The sequence below is a fragment of the Aquarana catesbeiana genome, linkage group LG01 (assembly GCF_042186555.1).
Source record: "Aquarana catesbeiana isolate 2022-GZ linkage group LG01, ASM4218655v1, whole genome shotgun sequence".
Taxonomy (NCBI): domain Eukaryota; kingdom Metazoa; phylum Chordata; class Amphibia; order Anura; family Ranidae; genus Aquarana; species Aquarana catesbeiana.
Window position 1 is genome coordinate 124,596,341 of NC_133324.1, and position 17,870 is coordinate 124,614,210.

General features: G+C 48.7%; 1 protein-coding gene across 1 annotated transcript in view; it reads right to left on the bottom strand.

Annotated features, from left to right (window-relative positions):
• The window catches only part of CWC27 (CWC27 spliceosome associated cyclophilin), a gene marked incomplete at its 5' end in the record, with an annotated part of 272,255 nt that extends 256,159 nt beyond the window's left edge, over positions 1-16,096 (bottom strand). Inside the window, 2 exon segments of the mRNA XM_073623567.1 lie at positions 6,226-6,295; positions 15,996-16,096. Of these exon segments, the coding sequence (XP_073479668.1) occupies positions 6,226-6,295; positions 15,996-16,096 (171 nt within the window).
• Positions 16,097-17,870: the final 1,774 nt, after the last annotated feature.

Consider the following 17,870-nt stretch of genomic DNA (forward strand, 5'->3'; position numbering starts at 1 on the left):
GATCCTTTAATAGGGTCTTCATTGCTAGGGATTTTGTTACATCTCTTGGAAGATTTGTCACCAAGTACCTTTCTAGGGGGAGATCTGAAAATTCTATACTGTAACCCTGAGCTAGCATGTTCAGAATGTACTGGTTTTCCGTTATGCTTGCCCAATAGGGGAGAAAGCCCTGCAGTCTTCCCCCCACCTGTAACCGGCTGTCATTGCGTCTTCCTGGTTGACGCAGGAGGATGGAAAAGGACATTTCCTTTGCCTTTTCCCCTCTGCCCTGACCAATTTTTCTTTTTCTCTTGAGGTTTGTTTTGTTCCTGAGCCCTTTGAGGACGAAAAAAATGTTTGACTGGTTGTTTCTTCTTTTTGACAGGAAAAGATTTCTTTTTATCTGCAGTCCTGTCCAGAACTGAGTCCTGCTGATGCATCAGAAACATAGGCTACGGCTGCTGAGAGAGTAGAAAAAGAGTCAAGGATTTCTTGCTTAGGGGAATGTGCTATTATATGAGCTCTAAGCTGATTTACCCAATACTCCAAGTTCCTGGAGATGCAAGTAGTTGCCATTGCTGGCTTAAGGTTGCCCATAATGGATTGCCAAGTCCGCTTGAGCTGTTGATCCATTTTTTATCCATGGGGTCTTTTAAGATCCCCATATCCTCAAATGCCAGATCAGTAGATCTTGACACCTGAGAAAAGGCTGCATCAAGTTTTGGAACCTTATTCCTGAGAGCCGCTGGGTCTTCATCAAAAGGGAACCTTCTCTTATGAGCCCTAGAGAAAAATGGTTTCCTATCAGGGTCAGCCCATTCCTTTCTGATTGTTTCAGAAATCACTGCGTGGACTGGAAAGGTACGGGACTTGGACTCGCTAAGCCCTGCATACATTTTGTCGTGTAGAGACATTTCCTTATGCTCTTCCTCTAGGCCTAGAGTAGCATAAATAGCCTTTAAAAGGCTGTCCACCTGATCCAAAGATAACTTATATTTGGAAGACATATTCTCCAGCTCATCACCATCCTCATCTGATTCATTAGAATGAGATGGGGAAAGCCCTTCCTTGTTCAGAGGACCCATTTCTGCCCCCACTGCCGGGACTAACAGAGAACCTTGAGAGGACTGTCAGGTAGTGGGCTGACTTGCAGATGGATAAGTGAGTGAGGATCTGAAGGATTGAATGGTAGCATCCAATTCCTTTTTAGCAGATGCGATTAAATCACTGCATGCGGAAGTGGTTTCTTCCCTCACCAAGGAGTCAATACATGTTTGACATAAAGTCTTTTTCCAGCCTTCATTTAACTTAATTTTGCATGAAGGACATTTCTTTCTAATCCCAGGGTCAGAGCTCTTGGCCTGCCATGATAAGGGAAAACGAGAGAGAAAAAGACAAACCATCTTTTAGAGTCAGCTTGATTATTCAAGATGCTCACCACAGGTGCACAGTGAGAAAAGCCACCAGACTCATGTGCCCTGACAGGCCCCTCCGCCACCAGGGGGAAAAAATACCCTCAAGCTTCACTAACATTTAGAGAGAAGAGGGCTAGAGAGAGACCCCACAGTAAAGCTGAGCAGAAACAACAGTCTGCTCCTTACCTGGGCCTTGCTGGTGCCTGTGCCTGTTCCACTAGCTGCGGTTCCTGAATCCATGCTGAGGCAGCAGCCTGATGCCTGTGGCGAAAACGCCGGTTCCGGACTCCAATAGCACCTGTGCGCCGGACCGGAAATAAATAGGCACCAGACCCATTCCTCCCTCCTCCCCCTGCACTTCTGGCGGAAATGACGCCTGCTCCTCGGATGCCGCCCCACTTCCGGATACCTCACATCCGGCAGATGCAGTCCTCTGACTGCCCTTCCCAAGATGGCGGCGGCGTCAGGGAAAAAAACATATGCTGGCCAAAAAAACAAGTGCCTGTCATGCCTAGCACCCCCGCCCGGGAGCAACGATACCTGGAGCAGTCCTGGCTCTCCCCGAGCACTGACGAGGGAGAAGGAGCCCATCCACCCGGCACCCCTAAGCCTGTGGAAAACGGGAGGAATTGGCTCTCCTGAGGTAAGGACAAAATAGTGGAGTAGGAAGCCTGTTCTCTCAGGACAGAACCTTGAGAGCTCCAAACTCCCACATGTTTCCCGCCGGAGGAAACACATAAACTGATGATATGTGGGAAGGAGCCTCCTTTTAAAGTTTGGTGGAGGTGTGTTTCCTGTCAAGTGGGTGGAGCCACGCTCTCAAGGTGCTGTCCTGAAAGACGTTAAGGGAAAAAAAAGTAATTTGTTCTTTTCATTATTTTCTGTATTGGGGTCCAATATTACTAGAATAGTGAACATAATAAACACTGCCATAATACTGGATACCATAATCAAAATTAAAAAAAATTAAATAAGGAAGGAAAAAATAAAGTAATTTAGATGCAGTGATACGGGACAGGGAGAGGGGGAACAGAGCTACAGGAGAGGGGTGAATGGAAATGAGATGCACTTATACAAAGCAGGATGGGGGGGGAACAGACACATAGTGGCACAGGACAGTAAAGAAAGGAAACAGAGATGCACTGACACGGGGGGGGCAGAGATGCACTGACACGGGGGGGCAGAGATGCACTGACACGGGGGGGGACAGAGATGCACTGACACGGGGGGAGGGGGACAGAGATGCACTGACACGGGGGGAGGGGGACAGAGATGCACTGACACGGGGGGAGGGGGACAGAGATGCACTGACACGGGGGGAGGGGGACAGAGATGCACTGACACGGGGGGAGGGGGACAGAGATGCACTGACACGGGGGGGGGGCAGAGATGCACTGACACGGGGGAGGGGACAGAGATGCACTGACACGGGGGAGGGGGACAGAGATGCACTGACACGGGGGGGGGGACAGAGATGCACTGACACGGGGGGGGGAACAGAGATGCACTGACACGGGGGGGGGGGACAGAGATGCACTGACACGGGGGGGCAGAGATGCACTGACACGGGGGGGCAGAGATGCACTGACACGGGGGGGCAGAGATGCACTGACACGGGGGGGGGGGCAGAGATGCACTGACACGGGGGGGGGGGGGGCAGAGATGCACTGACACGGGGGGGGGGGCAGAGATGCACTGACGCGGGGGGGCAGAGATGCACTGACACGGGGGGGGGGGCAGAGATGCACTGACACGGGGGGGGGGCAGAGATGCACTGACACGGGGGGGGGCAGAGATGCACTGACACGGGGGGGGGCAGAGATGCACTGACACGGGGGGGGGCAGAGATGCACTGACACGGGGGGGGGCAGAGATGCACTGACACCGGGGGGGGCAGAGATGCACTGACACCGGGGGGGGGCAGAGATGCACTGACACCGGGGGGGGGCAGAGATGCACTGACACCGGGGGGGGGCAGAGATGCACTGACACCGGGGGGGGCAGAGATGCACTGACACCGGGGGGGGGCAGAGATGCACTGACACCGGGGGGGGGGCAGAGATGCACTGACACCGGGGGGGGCAGAGATGCACTGACACCGGGGGGGGCAGAGATGCACTGACACCGGGGGGGGCAGAGATGCACTGACACCGGGGGGGGCAGAGATGCACTGACACCGGGGGGGGCAGAGATGCACAGACACGGGGGGGGCAGAGATGCACAGACACGGGGGGGGCAGAGATGCACAGACACGGGGGGGGGGGGGCAGAGATGCACAGACACGGGGGGGGCAGAGATGCACTGACACGGGGGGGGGCAGAGATGCACCGACACGGGGGGAGGGGGACAGAGATGCACTGACACGGGGGGAGGGGGACAGAGATGCACTGACACGGGGGGAGGGGGACAGAGATGCACAGACACGGGGGGGGGGGCAGAGATGCACTGACACGGGGGGGGGGCAGAGATGCACCGACACGGGGGGAGGGGGACAGAGGTGCACTGACACGGGGGGAGGGGGACAGAGATGCACTGACACGGGGGGGGGGGCAGAGATGCACTGACACGGGGGGGGGGCAGAGATGCACCGACACGGGGGGAGGGGGACAGAGATGCACTGACACGGGGGGAGGGGGACAGAGATGCACTGACACGGGGGGGGGCAGAGATGCACAGACACGGGGGGGGCAGAGATGCACTGACACGGGGGGGGGGCAGAGATGCACCGACACGGGGGGAGGGGGACAGAGATGCACCGACACGGGGGGAGGGGGACAGAGATGCACCGACACGGGGGGAGGGGGACAGAGATGCACTGACACGGGGGGAGGGGGACAGAGATGCACTGACACGGGGGGGGGGGGCAGAGATGCACTGACACGGGGGAGGGGACAGAGATGCACTGACACGGGGGAGGGGACAGAGATGCACTGACACGGGGGGGGGGGACAGAGATGCACTGACACGGGGGGGGGGACAGAGATGCACTGACACGGGGGGGGACAGAGATGCACTGACACGGGGGGGGGCAGAGATGCACTGACACGGGGGGGGCAGAGATGCACTGACACGGGGGGGGCAGAGATGCACTGACACGGGGGGGGGGGGCAGAGATGCACTGACACGGGGGGGGCAGAGATGCACTGACACGGGGGGGGCAGAGATGCACTGACACGGGGGGGGCAGAGATGCACTGACACGGGGGGGGGGCAGAGATGCACTGACACGGGGGGGGCAGAGATGCACTGACACGGGGGGGGCAGAGATGCACTGACACGGGGGGGGGGCAGAGATGCACTGACACGGGGGGGGGGGGCAGAGATGCACTGACACGGGGGGGCAGAGATGCACTGACACGGGGGGGGGGCAGAGATGCACTGACACGGGGGGGGGCCAGAGATGCACTGACAGGGGGGGGGCAGAGATGCACTGACACGGGGGGGGGGCAGAGATGCACTGACACGGGGGGGGGGCAGAGATGCACTGACACGGGGGGGGGGGGGCAGAGATGCACTGACACGGGGGGGGGGACAGAGATGCACTGACACCGGGGGGGGGCAGAGATGCACTGACACCGGGGGGGGGGCAGAGATGCACTGACACCGGGGGGGGCAGAGATGCACTGACACCGGGGGGGGGGCAGAGATGCACTGACACCGGGGGGGGCAGAGATGCACTGACACCGGGGGGGGGGGCAGAGATGCACTGACACCGGGGGGGGCAGAGATGCACTGACACCGGGGGGGGCAGAGATGCACTGACACGGGGGGGGGGGGCAGAGATGCACAGACACGGGGGGGGGCAGAGATGCACAGACACGGGGGGGGGGGCAGAGATGCACAGACACGGGGGGGGGGGGCAGAGATGCACAGACACGGGGGGGGGGGGCAGAGATGCACTGACACGGGGGGGGGCAGAGATGCACTGACACGGGGGGGGGGGCAGAGATGCACCGACACGGGGGGGGGGGCAGAGATGCAGCGACACGGGGGGGGGGCAGAGATGCAGCGACACGGGGGGGGGGCAGAGATGCAGTGACACGGGGGGGGGGCAGAGATGCACCGACACGGGGGGGGCAGAGATGCACCGACACGGGGGGCAGAGATGCACCGACACGGGGGGGGGGGCAGAGATGCACCGACACGGGGGGGCAGAGATGCACCGACACGGGGGGGCAGAGATGCACCGACACGGGGGGGGGCAGAGATGCACTGACAGGGGGGGCCAGAGATGCACTGACACGGGGGGGCCAGAGATGCACTGACACGGGGGGGCCAGAGATGCACTGACACGGGGGGGGGGCAGAGATGCACTGACACGGGGGGGGGGGCAGAGATGCACTGACACGGGGGGGGGGGGGGCAGAGATGCACTGACAGGGGGGGGCAGAGATGCACTGACGGGGGGGGGCGGGGCAGAGATGCACCGACACAGGGCGGGGTAACAGAGATGCACTGACACAAGGCGGGGGTAACAGAGATGCACTGACACAGGGCGGGGGAGGGGGAACAGAGATGCACTGACAAGTTGTAGTAGAGGGGGAGCTGAAATACAGTGATAAAGGATGAGGGCGGGGGGGGGGGGGGGGGGGGTTGGAAGACTCAGAAAATGCTTTAAATATGCTGCCTCTGAATGGGAAATGAGTAAAGGTGTAGGATTTCTTGATGCAATGCTAAAGGAAAGTAGGGAGTGACTGCTACACTTCACAAAGAAGGATAAGATTGGCTAGTGTGTTCTAGAATCAGATCTCTTCAGTCTCTCTGCCTGCATTTTACTTCCCTGTGTGTGCAGGAAAAATATTTACTTCAAATAAAGTAAGTATTATGGATTACCTCAATGACTTTATTCACCACCTCCTCTTCCTCCTCAGCTTCTTCTCCAAAAGAGAGTAAATTAAAATTTCTGCAAAAATTGACAATAAAGGAATGAACAAAACTGCTTTTAAGATCACACCTTAATATACGCCTTAAAATACTCCATATATCATATACGGTATGATATATGGAGTATTAGATGTATGCGATTCTGCAAACCAGGGATTTTCAATGTCACCCTTGAACATCTTTCTGTAGTCTAATTATGCACACTCAAGTGCCTCCTTTTGTATCACAGTTCTATAGCTAATTAGACTAAAATGATGTGAATGCAAGGGTGGCCTTTGTCTGTGAAGGTTCTCATTTATTCAGGTCATGGTATATATATATTTATATATATTTAGGCTGGCCATTTTTAGGCTGTTCACTAAATGAAAAAAAATCTAACAGATACCTTCATCAAAGCTAACAGTGTGGATGGGCATATGTTCCCTGCCCATTCTTAACTTCCTGGAACTTCTTCAGTTAAGACCGTTAGGAAGATACCATTAAATGTGCAGATTTTGACGGTCCAAGAACAGAATGGGAGGTGTGAAAGTTCTACATAACCCATCCATGCTGTCAGGAAGTTTGCATAGGTGTTAATTCCATGATGACAGGGTTAATGTATCTGTGATACCTCTGAGAATATAAAGCCTGGGGTATCTTCCTGAGAGCCATTGGAACTTATGAGTTGACTTGGAAAAGCTACAAAACATCTTCAACATCACAGAAGTCCATTAGCATCACTAATTACTATTAGCCATTAGGGAAGACTTTCACATTGTCGTGTCACCTCTGAAATTAGAATGTGTTTGAAGGTAGCATTGGAGTGTAACTGATAATAAGCTAGACTGTCCTGGACATACCTTGCACAGTTGCACTTTCGATAGTAATTTCTATTTAACTGAGCTAGCATGTTGTGAATACCCAATAGTTATGTCTACTCACACAAATAGTACCTTTATGCAGACAAGAAACAACATCAGTTGTACCAGCGAATCTCTGTTAGGCAGTGTCAGCTACAGGTTGCATAGGTCAAGGTCTGTATCTAGCCCCACTCCAAGATAAAATTATTTTTTTTTTTACCCATCCTGAAAGCCCCCCCCCCCCCCCTACCTTTGTGAAGCCAGCAATACTCACCTAAATCCCCCATCTAGGTACCTCACTGTCATGGTTTCCTGGACAGGGGACCTCTAATCTAACAATGCAATGATGCCCAAGACCACTGGTTCCCTTCCATCCCCCTGTGATAGCTTCAGTCATCTCTTCTCTTTCCTGAGAGGGTCCCACCAACCAGCTAACCAATAGGAGGTGTCCATGTCACTCAGGCAGTGACATTGACAACCAAAGAAGATCCTCAAGCAGGAGGTTACCAGAAGCAGAAAATGACCGAAGTGTCAATGGCCATGGATTAAAAGGGGGATTTAGAGAGGAGCTTTTTTTTTAAATACAGAGATCAGTAAGTAGTGGGTGGGAGAGGGTCATCTTTATCCGAGGGGCTTTAAAGATTAGGTTGATGTCTCAAGTTGAATCCCAAACTGGCCATATTTTCGAAATTCTGAAAATGGTTAGTCTGAGAATTAAATCTTGCCATCAATACGACAACTAATTTTGTTTGAAAGCACTAAAAATTTCATCTAGACCTGCTACTTGAATGAAATCCCAGATTCATTACACAGGTTCATTTTGTGCCTAGCACACAGTCATTACATTGTAGGATTTTTCCCGAGTGAAAACCAGATTCACAGTAATGCCGCATACACGCGAGCGGAATTTCCAACAGAAAAAGTCAGATGGGAGCTTTTCATCGTATATTCCGACCGTGTGTATGCCCCATCCGACTTTCTCTGTCGAAAATTCAGACGGACTTAGATAGAGAACATGTTCTATATTTTTCCGACGGAACAAATTACTAATTGGAAAAAACGCTCGTCTGAATGCTGTTCAGACGCACCAAAAAAGATGCATGCTCTGAAGAAAGTACGAGACGGAAGCTATTGGCTATTGAAGTTCCGCTTTCTAGTTCCGTTGTACGGGTTGTACGCAACCGCGTTCTGGACGGTCGGAATTTGGTGTGACCGTGTGTATGCAAGACAACTTGAGTGGTATTCCGTTGGAACTCTGTAGTAAAAACCTTCAGCGTTTATTCCGATGGCAATGCGATGTGTACAGGGCATAAGAATTTTATTTGTTCAAGAAGTATTTTCCACCCTGCTCCTTCAAATTTTCTCATTCCTATGATGTAAAATGAACATCAACTTGACCTTATTAAATGATCAGTTCACATTTAGAAGAATGTTACATGTTACACCCATATTTAGGGTGTAACATGTTCCTTTACACCCACCTCCTGCCACCAGCGATCCCCGCTCTGTGAGAGCGGGGTGGGGGTTTGGGGGGGATCTTCTCCCTGCATTCGCTGTCACAATTTGAAAAAAAAAGTGGCTGTGCGGGGCTCCACACACACAGCAGCATCATTCAATCACAGTTTCCTGTCAATGAATGAACTACAAGTACCATCAGCCGCTACGGCAGACTCAATGAACTGTGAGGGAGCTGGTGTGAGCTCTTGTAGTTTGATTCTTCCTGCAGTTCAGTAACTGTATGCCAGTATGTGAGGTACGGGCAGACAGCTGAGAGAGTCTGCAGGAGCCTGACATTGCACCTGACATTGGGTGCAATGATTTACAGTCTGTAGTGTAAGAAAATAATAAATGCACATTTTTTTTTACTTGCAAAAGCATGTGCATTTAATATTTTCGAGTTAAAGGTGAACTTATCCTTTAACAATTAGAAAACTGAATGTTCTGAAAAAACAAAACTTTAACTGATGTATGGGCAGCTGTAATCTGATTCTATGAATGTCTGTATTAAGCACATCTAGTTTACAACTAACAAAACCACCAAAGTAGATTGGATTGGACATGCGACTACTCTACAATAGCTTAGAACCCCATGCAGAAAGGTAACTTACAATGAAACTAGAGAAAATAACGAGTTTTCTAAAGTACTCACAAAATAGTCCTTTCTTGCGGACTGCATGAAATTGCTACCATAAAACAAAACAAATTACAACTTCCCCAGCTGACATAAAGCCAGCCTCTAAAAAGAATTACAGATCTATTATAATAATCATGAACAGTGCCTGCTGTAAACACCGCATTTTTTTTCTTTTGTGTTCTTTTAATTATATGCTGTTTATTTCTTGAGTAATTAAATTCTATTCCAGAGAAAGTAAATACCATGCTTTTAATGGGAGATGGTGTCTAGCTGTGACCGCACTGAATGACGCTACTCAAACCTAGAGTCACTCATAAAACATAAATCCAATTGTTAGCTGCCCGTGGGGGAGAATGCAGGATATTATGTTTAAAAAGGAAGGGAAAGCTGATTATGTTCTGCTACTTAGCCAGGAATAAATGTGCTGCATACAAGGATATTCAAAAAGAGCAGAGACTCCTGGGTAATAACCAATTACATGGTTATTCTTACATCAACTCCTGACCCCGTGTGCTCCCAGAACATGACAACTTTCTAACCACAAAAAAAAATCTCTCCAATTTAGGACAGCACAATAAGATCTGGTACACAGGGGCATTAATAGCACATGCATTGTGTATTACCAACAGCTGCTGCCCTCTTCTGATGCCTAGCGTTGAAAGAGTGTGCTGAGCAAGATTTTTTACAGTCCTTGTGGTGGAAGTAAAAGTTATAGTTTGCTAGGCCACAAGACAGCTAACTGAACACTACAGCAGAATAAAGTTCAATTTTTAAAGCCGAACTCTAGGAAAACAGCTAAATACAAAGAAAAGATATGAGAATTGCCAAATTATTATTATTTTTTTTTTTTCTAGCCATTCCTGAGATTTACACAGCTCTGTCACATAGCACAGCCCTGTCTAGCAGGGCAGGAGACTTGATTTTTTTTTTTCATCTATGGTCAAAGTCCCGTTTTTAAAACTGTGAGCAGGCAAGGCTCTTTATTGCAGAAGAAACATGCAATGTCTACTCTGCAGTCTGCTTTGGAATGTTCACTAAGCTGCACAATTTAAATGAGTTTTGGCCCAGAGAAGACAGTGGCATTTCTGGATCATGTTCACATGTAAATCGTGGCGGATACTCAAGATATTCACCTTCATCTCCTCTAATTTCATGGTTAACGTAGTCTGGCAGGAAGAAATGGCTTCCAGCCCCTTCGCAGTGACGTTTCCCTCCGGTTCAGACTCACCGGCTGAGGCGTCGCCATCTTCCACAAGATACTCCTTGTCTTGCAATCCAATTTGGAGCCAGTTACTATGGCTTTTTTTGGCAGAGACATATTGAAGCAGGTCGCTGATTGGAAGGTGGGCACAACAGGCCAAGGTAGAAGACTGTAGGATCCCAGGATTAGCAAATAAGGAGATAACGCAAACATGGCTTTTCACTCTAGTGTTCTACTTCATGCCACGCCCCAGATGCAGCTTTTTACAGATTGGTAACCCTCTGCCCATCTTTACTTGTCAAACGCCCAGACTCTCTAAGATGCTCCTTTTATAACCAATCATGTTACTGACCTGTTGCCAATTAACCTAATGAGTTGCAAAATGTTTTTCCAGCTTTGTTAGTACCACTTACTTTGCCAGCTTTTTGTTTCCCTGTCCCAACTTTTTTTTAGACGTTTTGCTGCCATCAATTTCAATATTACCATATTTTTTCTTAAGTTTAACTTTTTGCTATGTTTTCTATTGTGAAATATGGGTTTATGAAATTTGCCAATCACAGAGTCGGTCCAGGCTCGGGCATCATCACAACCATAGTCGGGATCCGCTCAGATCCCTGGACCGGCACCAGGCTCAGCCTCTCAGCGAGCCATTGAGAGCCTGAGCAGGCCATTCCCACCCCTTCCACAGCCCAGCGATCAAGTGATCTCCCAGTTCTCAGTGTTAGAGGCGCCGGGGGACCGATGCAACATCGGACCTATGCTGCATCCACCTAGGTAAGTACGATATTAAAAATAAAAAAACCCATACATCTTTTAAGAGTTCCTGTCACTGGAACTAAGGGGCCAAGCCCAACCCCTGAAAAACAACCCCACAACATAATCCCCCCCTTCACCAAATGATTTGGATCAGTGTACAAAGCAAGGTCCATAAAGACATGGATGAGCACGTTTGGGGTGGAGGAACTTGACTGGCCTGCACAGAGTCCTGACCTCAACCAGATAGAACCTTTGGAATGAATTAGAGTAGAGACTGCGAGCGAGGCCTTCTAGTCCAACATCAGTGCCTGACCTTACAAATGTGCTTCTGGAAGAATGATCAAACTATCCCATAGACAAACTTTCCTAATGTGCCAATAAAACAGATTAAGACTATTGAAGTTGCTGGCTCTATGTTCTGATTTTGTTTTTGATATGCGTTACCCTATCAGTGCTCCTTACTGCATAGGCCAGTTATAAGAGTGGGCAGTGGCCATTTGTTTGTAATGATGCACAATCTGACTTTACACTATTGGTACAAAGTACACTGACCCATGGGGGACACCTACATCAATAAAATCCTGACAGAAGTTCCAAGCCTTTCTCACTCTATGAACTTGTTTTTGCTGCTGCCTGTGTTCCAACTAGGGATTTGTTCTCACTTCCTGCTCTGTTTTATCAGACACCCGTCAGACAGGAAATGGGGAGATTTTGCCTTACCTGATCTGTAAAATACACATTAAAGTGTTACTAAACCCAGATCTTGCATTCACTATATCTGGTCTCCCACAGTACACAGAACATGGAAATGTAATAGTTTTAGTAAATATAAACTGATAAATACCTTTTTTTCATCAGTTGTATATAGCAGTTAAAGCAAACTTGTCACATGTATCAGTGTGTGCTGATAGCTTGTAGGAAGAGTTTTCATTTCTCCCACAATTGTCCTATCAGGCTTTAAGACCATTGCTTGTCCCTGTACTGATCACATGTACCCTCCCAAGAAAAAAAAAAACTCTCTACTCTAGCAATATACACCAAACTGAGCAGCCTGACTCCATAGACTGCAAATATTAGGTTATTTTTTGGAGTCTGTGGAAAAAGGAGATAATCAGAAAAGACAGGATCAAACAGCCTTTTTACACAATGCATAGGATTAACCCCTTAGGTTCCACACACGCATGCTTTACTGCATATACAGACTGATTTTACTGTTGTAGGTTTTGGAACACTGTAATCATTCACCTGGGGTAGCATCTCTATTGTTAACATAGTGTTCCATATTTCAATAAGCCCCCGTCCACAGACCAAGTTACCCGCTAACACACATTTGTGGGGAAGAGACCCTTGTCCTCTCAATATTGGAATAAGCTGCTTTGTCAATGAAGCTGTTTGGAAGCTGGCAGCGGGTTATAGGGGGGATGAAGATGACAGGGGGTAGGGTGTTAGTAAGGTTGCAGTGGGGTGCCAGGTGTGATGAGGATGAGGCTGACAGGAGGTAGATTGCTAGCAAGGTTACAGTGGGGTGCCAGGTGTGATGAAGATGAGGGTGACAGTGGGTGGGGTGTCAGGTGTGATGAGGATGGGGATGACAGGGGGTGGGGTGTTAGGAAGGTTCCAGTGGGGTGCCAGGTGGGATGAGGATGACAGGAGAGAAAGAGAAAAAGAGGAAAGGCACAGAAAGAACACTGCAACATGTACAGGGGTGTCATCTCATTTATGGCAATCACTGCCTCTTGAAATGCACTACAGCCATTCTGTTATGGGAGGCGGATCATCCATCAATTAAGGTGTAACATCCCACCCACTGTGTTCTTTTTTAGTTACTGGGCATGGAGGAGGAGGGAGGGACTGGGCTGTCATTTAGGATCTATATACACACCCCAATGTGTGATGTCAATACCATGTGAGCTGAACAGCTCAACTTAACAGGAAATGTTCTCTCCAGCAATAGATGTCAAACTGAGCATGTGTTGCAGGACTACCCTCACTATGTCTTATCTGGACTTGTTCAGAGTGGCCCTGCAGGAGGGGGAGGATCTGTGCATACAGGATCAAACAGCCTTTTTACACAATGCAGAGGATCACTTAAAGCGTTTAATACCCCCCCAAAAAATAAAACTAAAATAAAAATAAAGTGTCCTTCTCCTTTAAAGCATTTTATACAGCACAGTACTTGTGCTGTGTCATGTGCCCCCTGTAACACCTGAAATACCTGGCTGATCCTTCCAGTTTCAGCCCTCCCCAATGTAAACTGACCACGCTGTATCATGGCTGCTGAGTCCTGACACTGTGGTCAGTTTATGTACCTCCATCTCTTCTGTCCTCCTTTCACCTCCCTCCCTGCCTGTCGGCTCCTGTGTCAGGGCCCCCTCCTGCTGCTGTAATAACAGGTCTTACTTTAAAAAATCTGTTTTTTCTTCTAAGGATATGTCCAACCTGTGTGTGCTGTATATTTGTGAGCACTGATCAGCGGTCATGTGACGCACCGGCTCTCTCCTGCTCTCCTCCAGACAGACATCAGCAGGGGAATCTCGGCCCCTCCCTCTGCATCTGTCAGACGGGGAGAGGAGAGAGGCGGCGTGTCACGTGACTGCTGATCAGAGCTCACAAATAAGGTATATAGAGCTTTTTTTTTATACAACACACACACACACACACACACACACACACACACACACACACACACACACACACAGGGGGGACATATCCTTAGAAGACCGAGCATATTATATAAAGTAAGACATGTGGGTTAACAAACCCTTTAAGTTCCACAGTGAGTATAACAAGCATGCTTTTCTACAAATACAGACAGATTTTTACGGTTGTGGGTTTAGTAACACTTTAAGTTAAGAGAAAGATTTCAAATGGGGAAACCATAAACTAAAAGCCAAGGATCTAACCCCTACCCCATTCAATACAAAGCTAAAAGGAAAGTTTTGGCTGGAGCTGGCATTTAATGTTTTTACATGCTTAGCTTTAACATGCTTCCACATGTACCTAAATTACATGCACTATACCCTATAAAAACAAGTGTACCATTCCACAAAAAGGTTATTTAATGTTCTATAATTTCAGGGAGGTTATATGTGAGAGCAGTGCACGGCGTCTGATACCAACTTGGGAAAATATCTGCATGAAGTTTGTGCATTCTCTCCCAGTTCACACGAGTTTCCTTCTACAAACCTAAAACATATTTGTAGGTAAACTGACATTTGACTAAAGCCAGTTGCACCCATGAATCCAATTTGGACTGCAAGCGAGATGGATCTTTCCCGAATATTTAAGCTAAACTCCAGGCAAACAGAAATATATACAATGACGCTATTTCCTTTTTAAAGATTCAAACGGCAACTGTCCCAACCTATAGTTCGCCTTAACAGCAAGGAGCCCTTGGAAGGGCGACGCATGTCAAACAACAACAAAGAAAAATTTCCAACTCAACTTACCAGTCAGCCAGCAACAAACCAAATTGTCCTGTCTAACAGTTTGCGTTAAAAACAAGTTTCATTTGCACACATTTGCAAATGCATGCGTAAACTACAGAGGCCACGACAAGGCACCCCCGTATTATCTGCAGTCCCTACTCTATACATTTTGAGAGCCTCTATAATAGAAGCACGTGTATAATAATGGATAAATTGAGGGCAGGCATAAAAGAATTTGTATTACTGTACATCCAGTTTAGAGATTTACACAGCTCTGCCACACAGCACAGCCGTGTCTGGTGGGACAATAGCTTTTAACTCACCCTCCAGTCAGTGGACATGGAAAGAAGAAGCATAGACTAATCAGCTAATTTGTTTGGCACTCTGCACTGTCCTATTGGCAAATTCTTTGTTAGCACATGAGCACTGCAGCACTTTTTCCTTTCCCAGTCTGACGGTATACCAAAAACTTTTAAAGATACAATAAAAGTTGAATTCTGGGCATTTTTTTTACCCCATGCAGTAGGGGCTGTGCCCCTACTGCATGGGTTAACTGCTTGTTTTTTGGTCCCGGGGATTGGAGAGCGGAGATATACTTACCTAATCCTCCAATCCTCCCAGCACAAGACTGGTCCCTCCGGCATCTGCTCTGCATATGAAGACGTCAGGAACAGTCCACTGCTGGAACTTGGGGAGCGCTGTTTGCCACTGGAGTGGAGGATCACATGAGCTTTCTGGTCACCCATTGACAAAACAAGCAGTTAAAGGAGAGGTCCAGCCAAAGCTTGTTTGCTGGACTTTTATGGATCACAGGAGCGCAGTTCGTTTTGCACTCCTGTGACCCATTTTTAGCAGAGAGCAGGCTATAATCCAGGAACCGCTTCATCGCGACAATGGATATCTGGATACGCCAGATGCCTGGACTGACACCTGTCTTAGCCTCTCAGCGAGCCGCTGAGAGCCTAAGACAGCCGCTCCCCACCCCCCCACAGCTCAGCGCTCCAATGAGCGAGGAGGGAGCTGAGCAGAGAGCTCTGACTGACAGTCTACAGCTCTCTGCTCACAGAGCTGTGAAAACAGAGCGATTGGCAATGTTCGATCACTCGGTTTTTAGTGCAGAGGTGCCGGAGGACAGATAAGTATGAATCCAAAATAAAAAAGAAACCCATACTTCTCTTTTAACCCATATGTTGTGGGCACAGCCCCACTGCATGGGAAAACATCTTTTTTTTTGCCCGGAGTTGGGCTTTAATGAATTCAGAGCTGCATTAGTTCTTTTATATCTGCCTGGAGTTCTGGTCTTCGTTCTTTTTATTGACTGACATATACAAAAGCTTGGGGGTGGTGGGCATGGCACTTACTTGGTGCCTTTCACCTTTGTCTGCTTAGACTCTTCCTTCTGTTTTTCTTTTTTGAGCTTTGTTACTCGTGGTACGATGTCATCAAATGGATTAAATAAGACCTAAAAAACAAAAACAAAAGCAGGACAGAATATTTTCTATTTGATTTAGTTCTAAAAAGTGTTAAAGGAGAACTCTAGTCAAAAAAAGAAATACCAGTAAAAGAACATAACACCAATTTATATGAACATGCTGTTTACTTTTATTCGATTTTGAATTCTAATAATACCTCACATGAAGACTCCTCATAACTGTGTGCTCGTTTCCCATTACAGCAATCTGTTGACTGGGCTATAGTGTAAGGTGTTCGCGGGTCAAACCTCATGACATCATGACTACCAGGAAACTGCACTGTGTAGGAGTGGTTATTGGAGTCAAATTCATTTTCATTCAACATTCATTTTCAAACATAGTTACAAGAAAATGCGAAGAAGCAGGATGGAATTTTTTTCTCGAATGAAGGAAATACACTGCTCAAAAAAAGGAAAGGAACACTTTGAAAACATATCAGATCTCAATGGGGAAAATACCATGCTGGATATCTACACTGATATGAAATGGGTAATGTGTTAGGAACAAAAGGATGCCATATGGTTTGACGGAAATGAAAATTATCAACCTATACAGGGCTGAATTCAAAAATCAAAGTGATGATGCAGCAGGCTAGTCACTTTTGCTAAAATTTTATTGCAGCAACTCAAAATGTCACTCAGTAGTTTGTATGGCACCCACGTGCTTGTATGCATGCCTGACAACATGGGGGCATGCTCTTAAGATGACGGCTGGTGTCCTGTGGTATTTCCTCTCAGATCTGGACCAGGGCACAACTGAGCTCCTAAACAGACTGAGGTGCCACCTGGCGGCATGGGATGAACTGGCACATAATGTCCCAGAGGTGTTCTATTGGATTTAGGTCAGGTGAGCGTGGGGGCTATTCAATGGTATCAATTCCTTCATCCTCCAGGAAGTGGCTGCATACTCTCGCCACGAGGTCAGGCATTGTCGTGCACCAGGAGGAACCCAGGACCCACTGCACCAGCGTAGGGTCTGATAATGGGTCCAAGAATTTCATCCCGAAACCTAATGGCAGTCAGGGTGCCATTGTCTAGCCTGTAAAGGTATGTGCACCCTTCAATCGATGTGACTCCCCAGACAATCACGGACCCACCACCAAACTGGTCATGCTGAACGATGTTACAGGCAGCATATTGTTCTCCACGGCTTCTCCAGACCCTTTCATGTCTTGGGTGAACCTGCTCTCATCTGTGAAAAGCACTGGAAGCCATTCCTATTCCCCCTTGAACAAAGAAGCAGATACAGGTCCTACTGATGGGTGAAGGACCTTCTACAGCAGTGGTTCTCAACTTGGGGGTCGGGACCCCCTCAGGGGTCAAATGACGATTTGCCAGGGGTCACCGAATCCTGCCCTGTTCTCCCTGCTTTTTCACGGCCACCCAGCCAGGCTGTTCCTGGAGCCCGCGGCCGCCCACTCAGTTCACGGCATGGCTGGGGGACAGAGACTAGAGGTCAGCTGACTGGTGAGGAATGTGAAATGGTAGGGGCTGGAGGAGACCCCATCTCCTGATTTCGGCATAGGTGTCACTGCTGCAAGACACCACAAAGTCGGAAACACAGTAACACTACCTGTGATTATAGTTGCCATTAAAAGTCCCCACTACAGCGCTCAGATCAGCAGATGACCTTGATCAAGAGCACCTAAGTTGGCTGATCAGAACTTCCCCCCCAGCACTGCCACTGATCCCTCCCCCTCATCAGCACTGCCACTCATCCCAACTCCCCGCCAGCACTGACACTCATCCCAACTCCCCGCCAGCA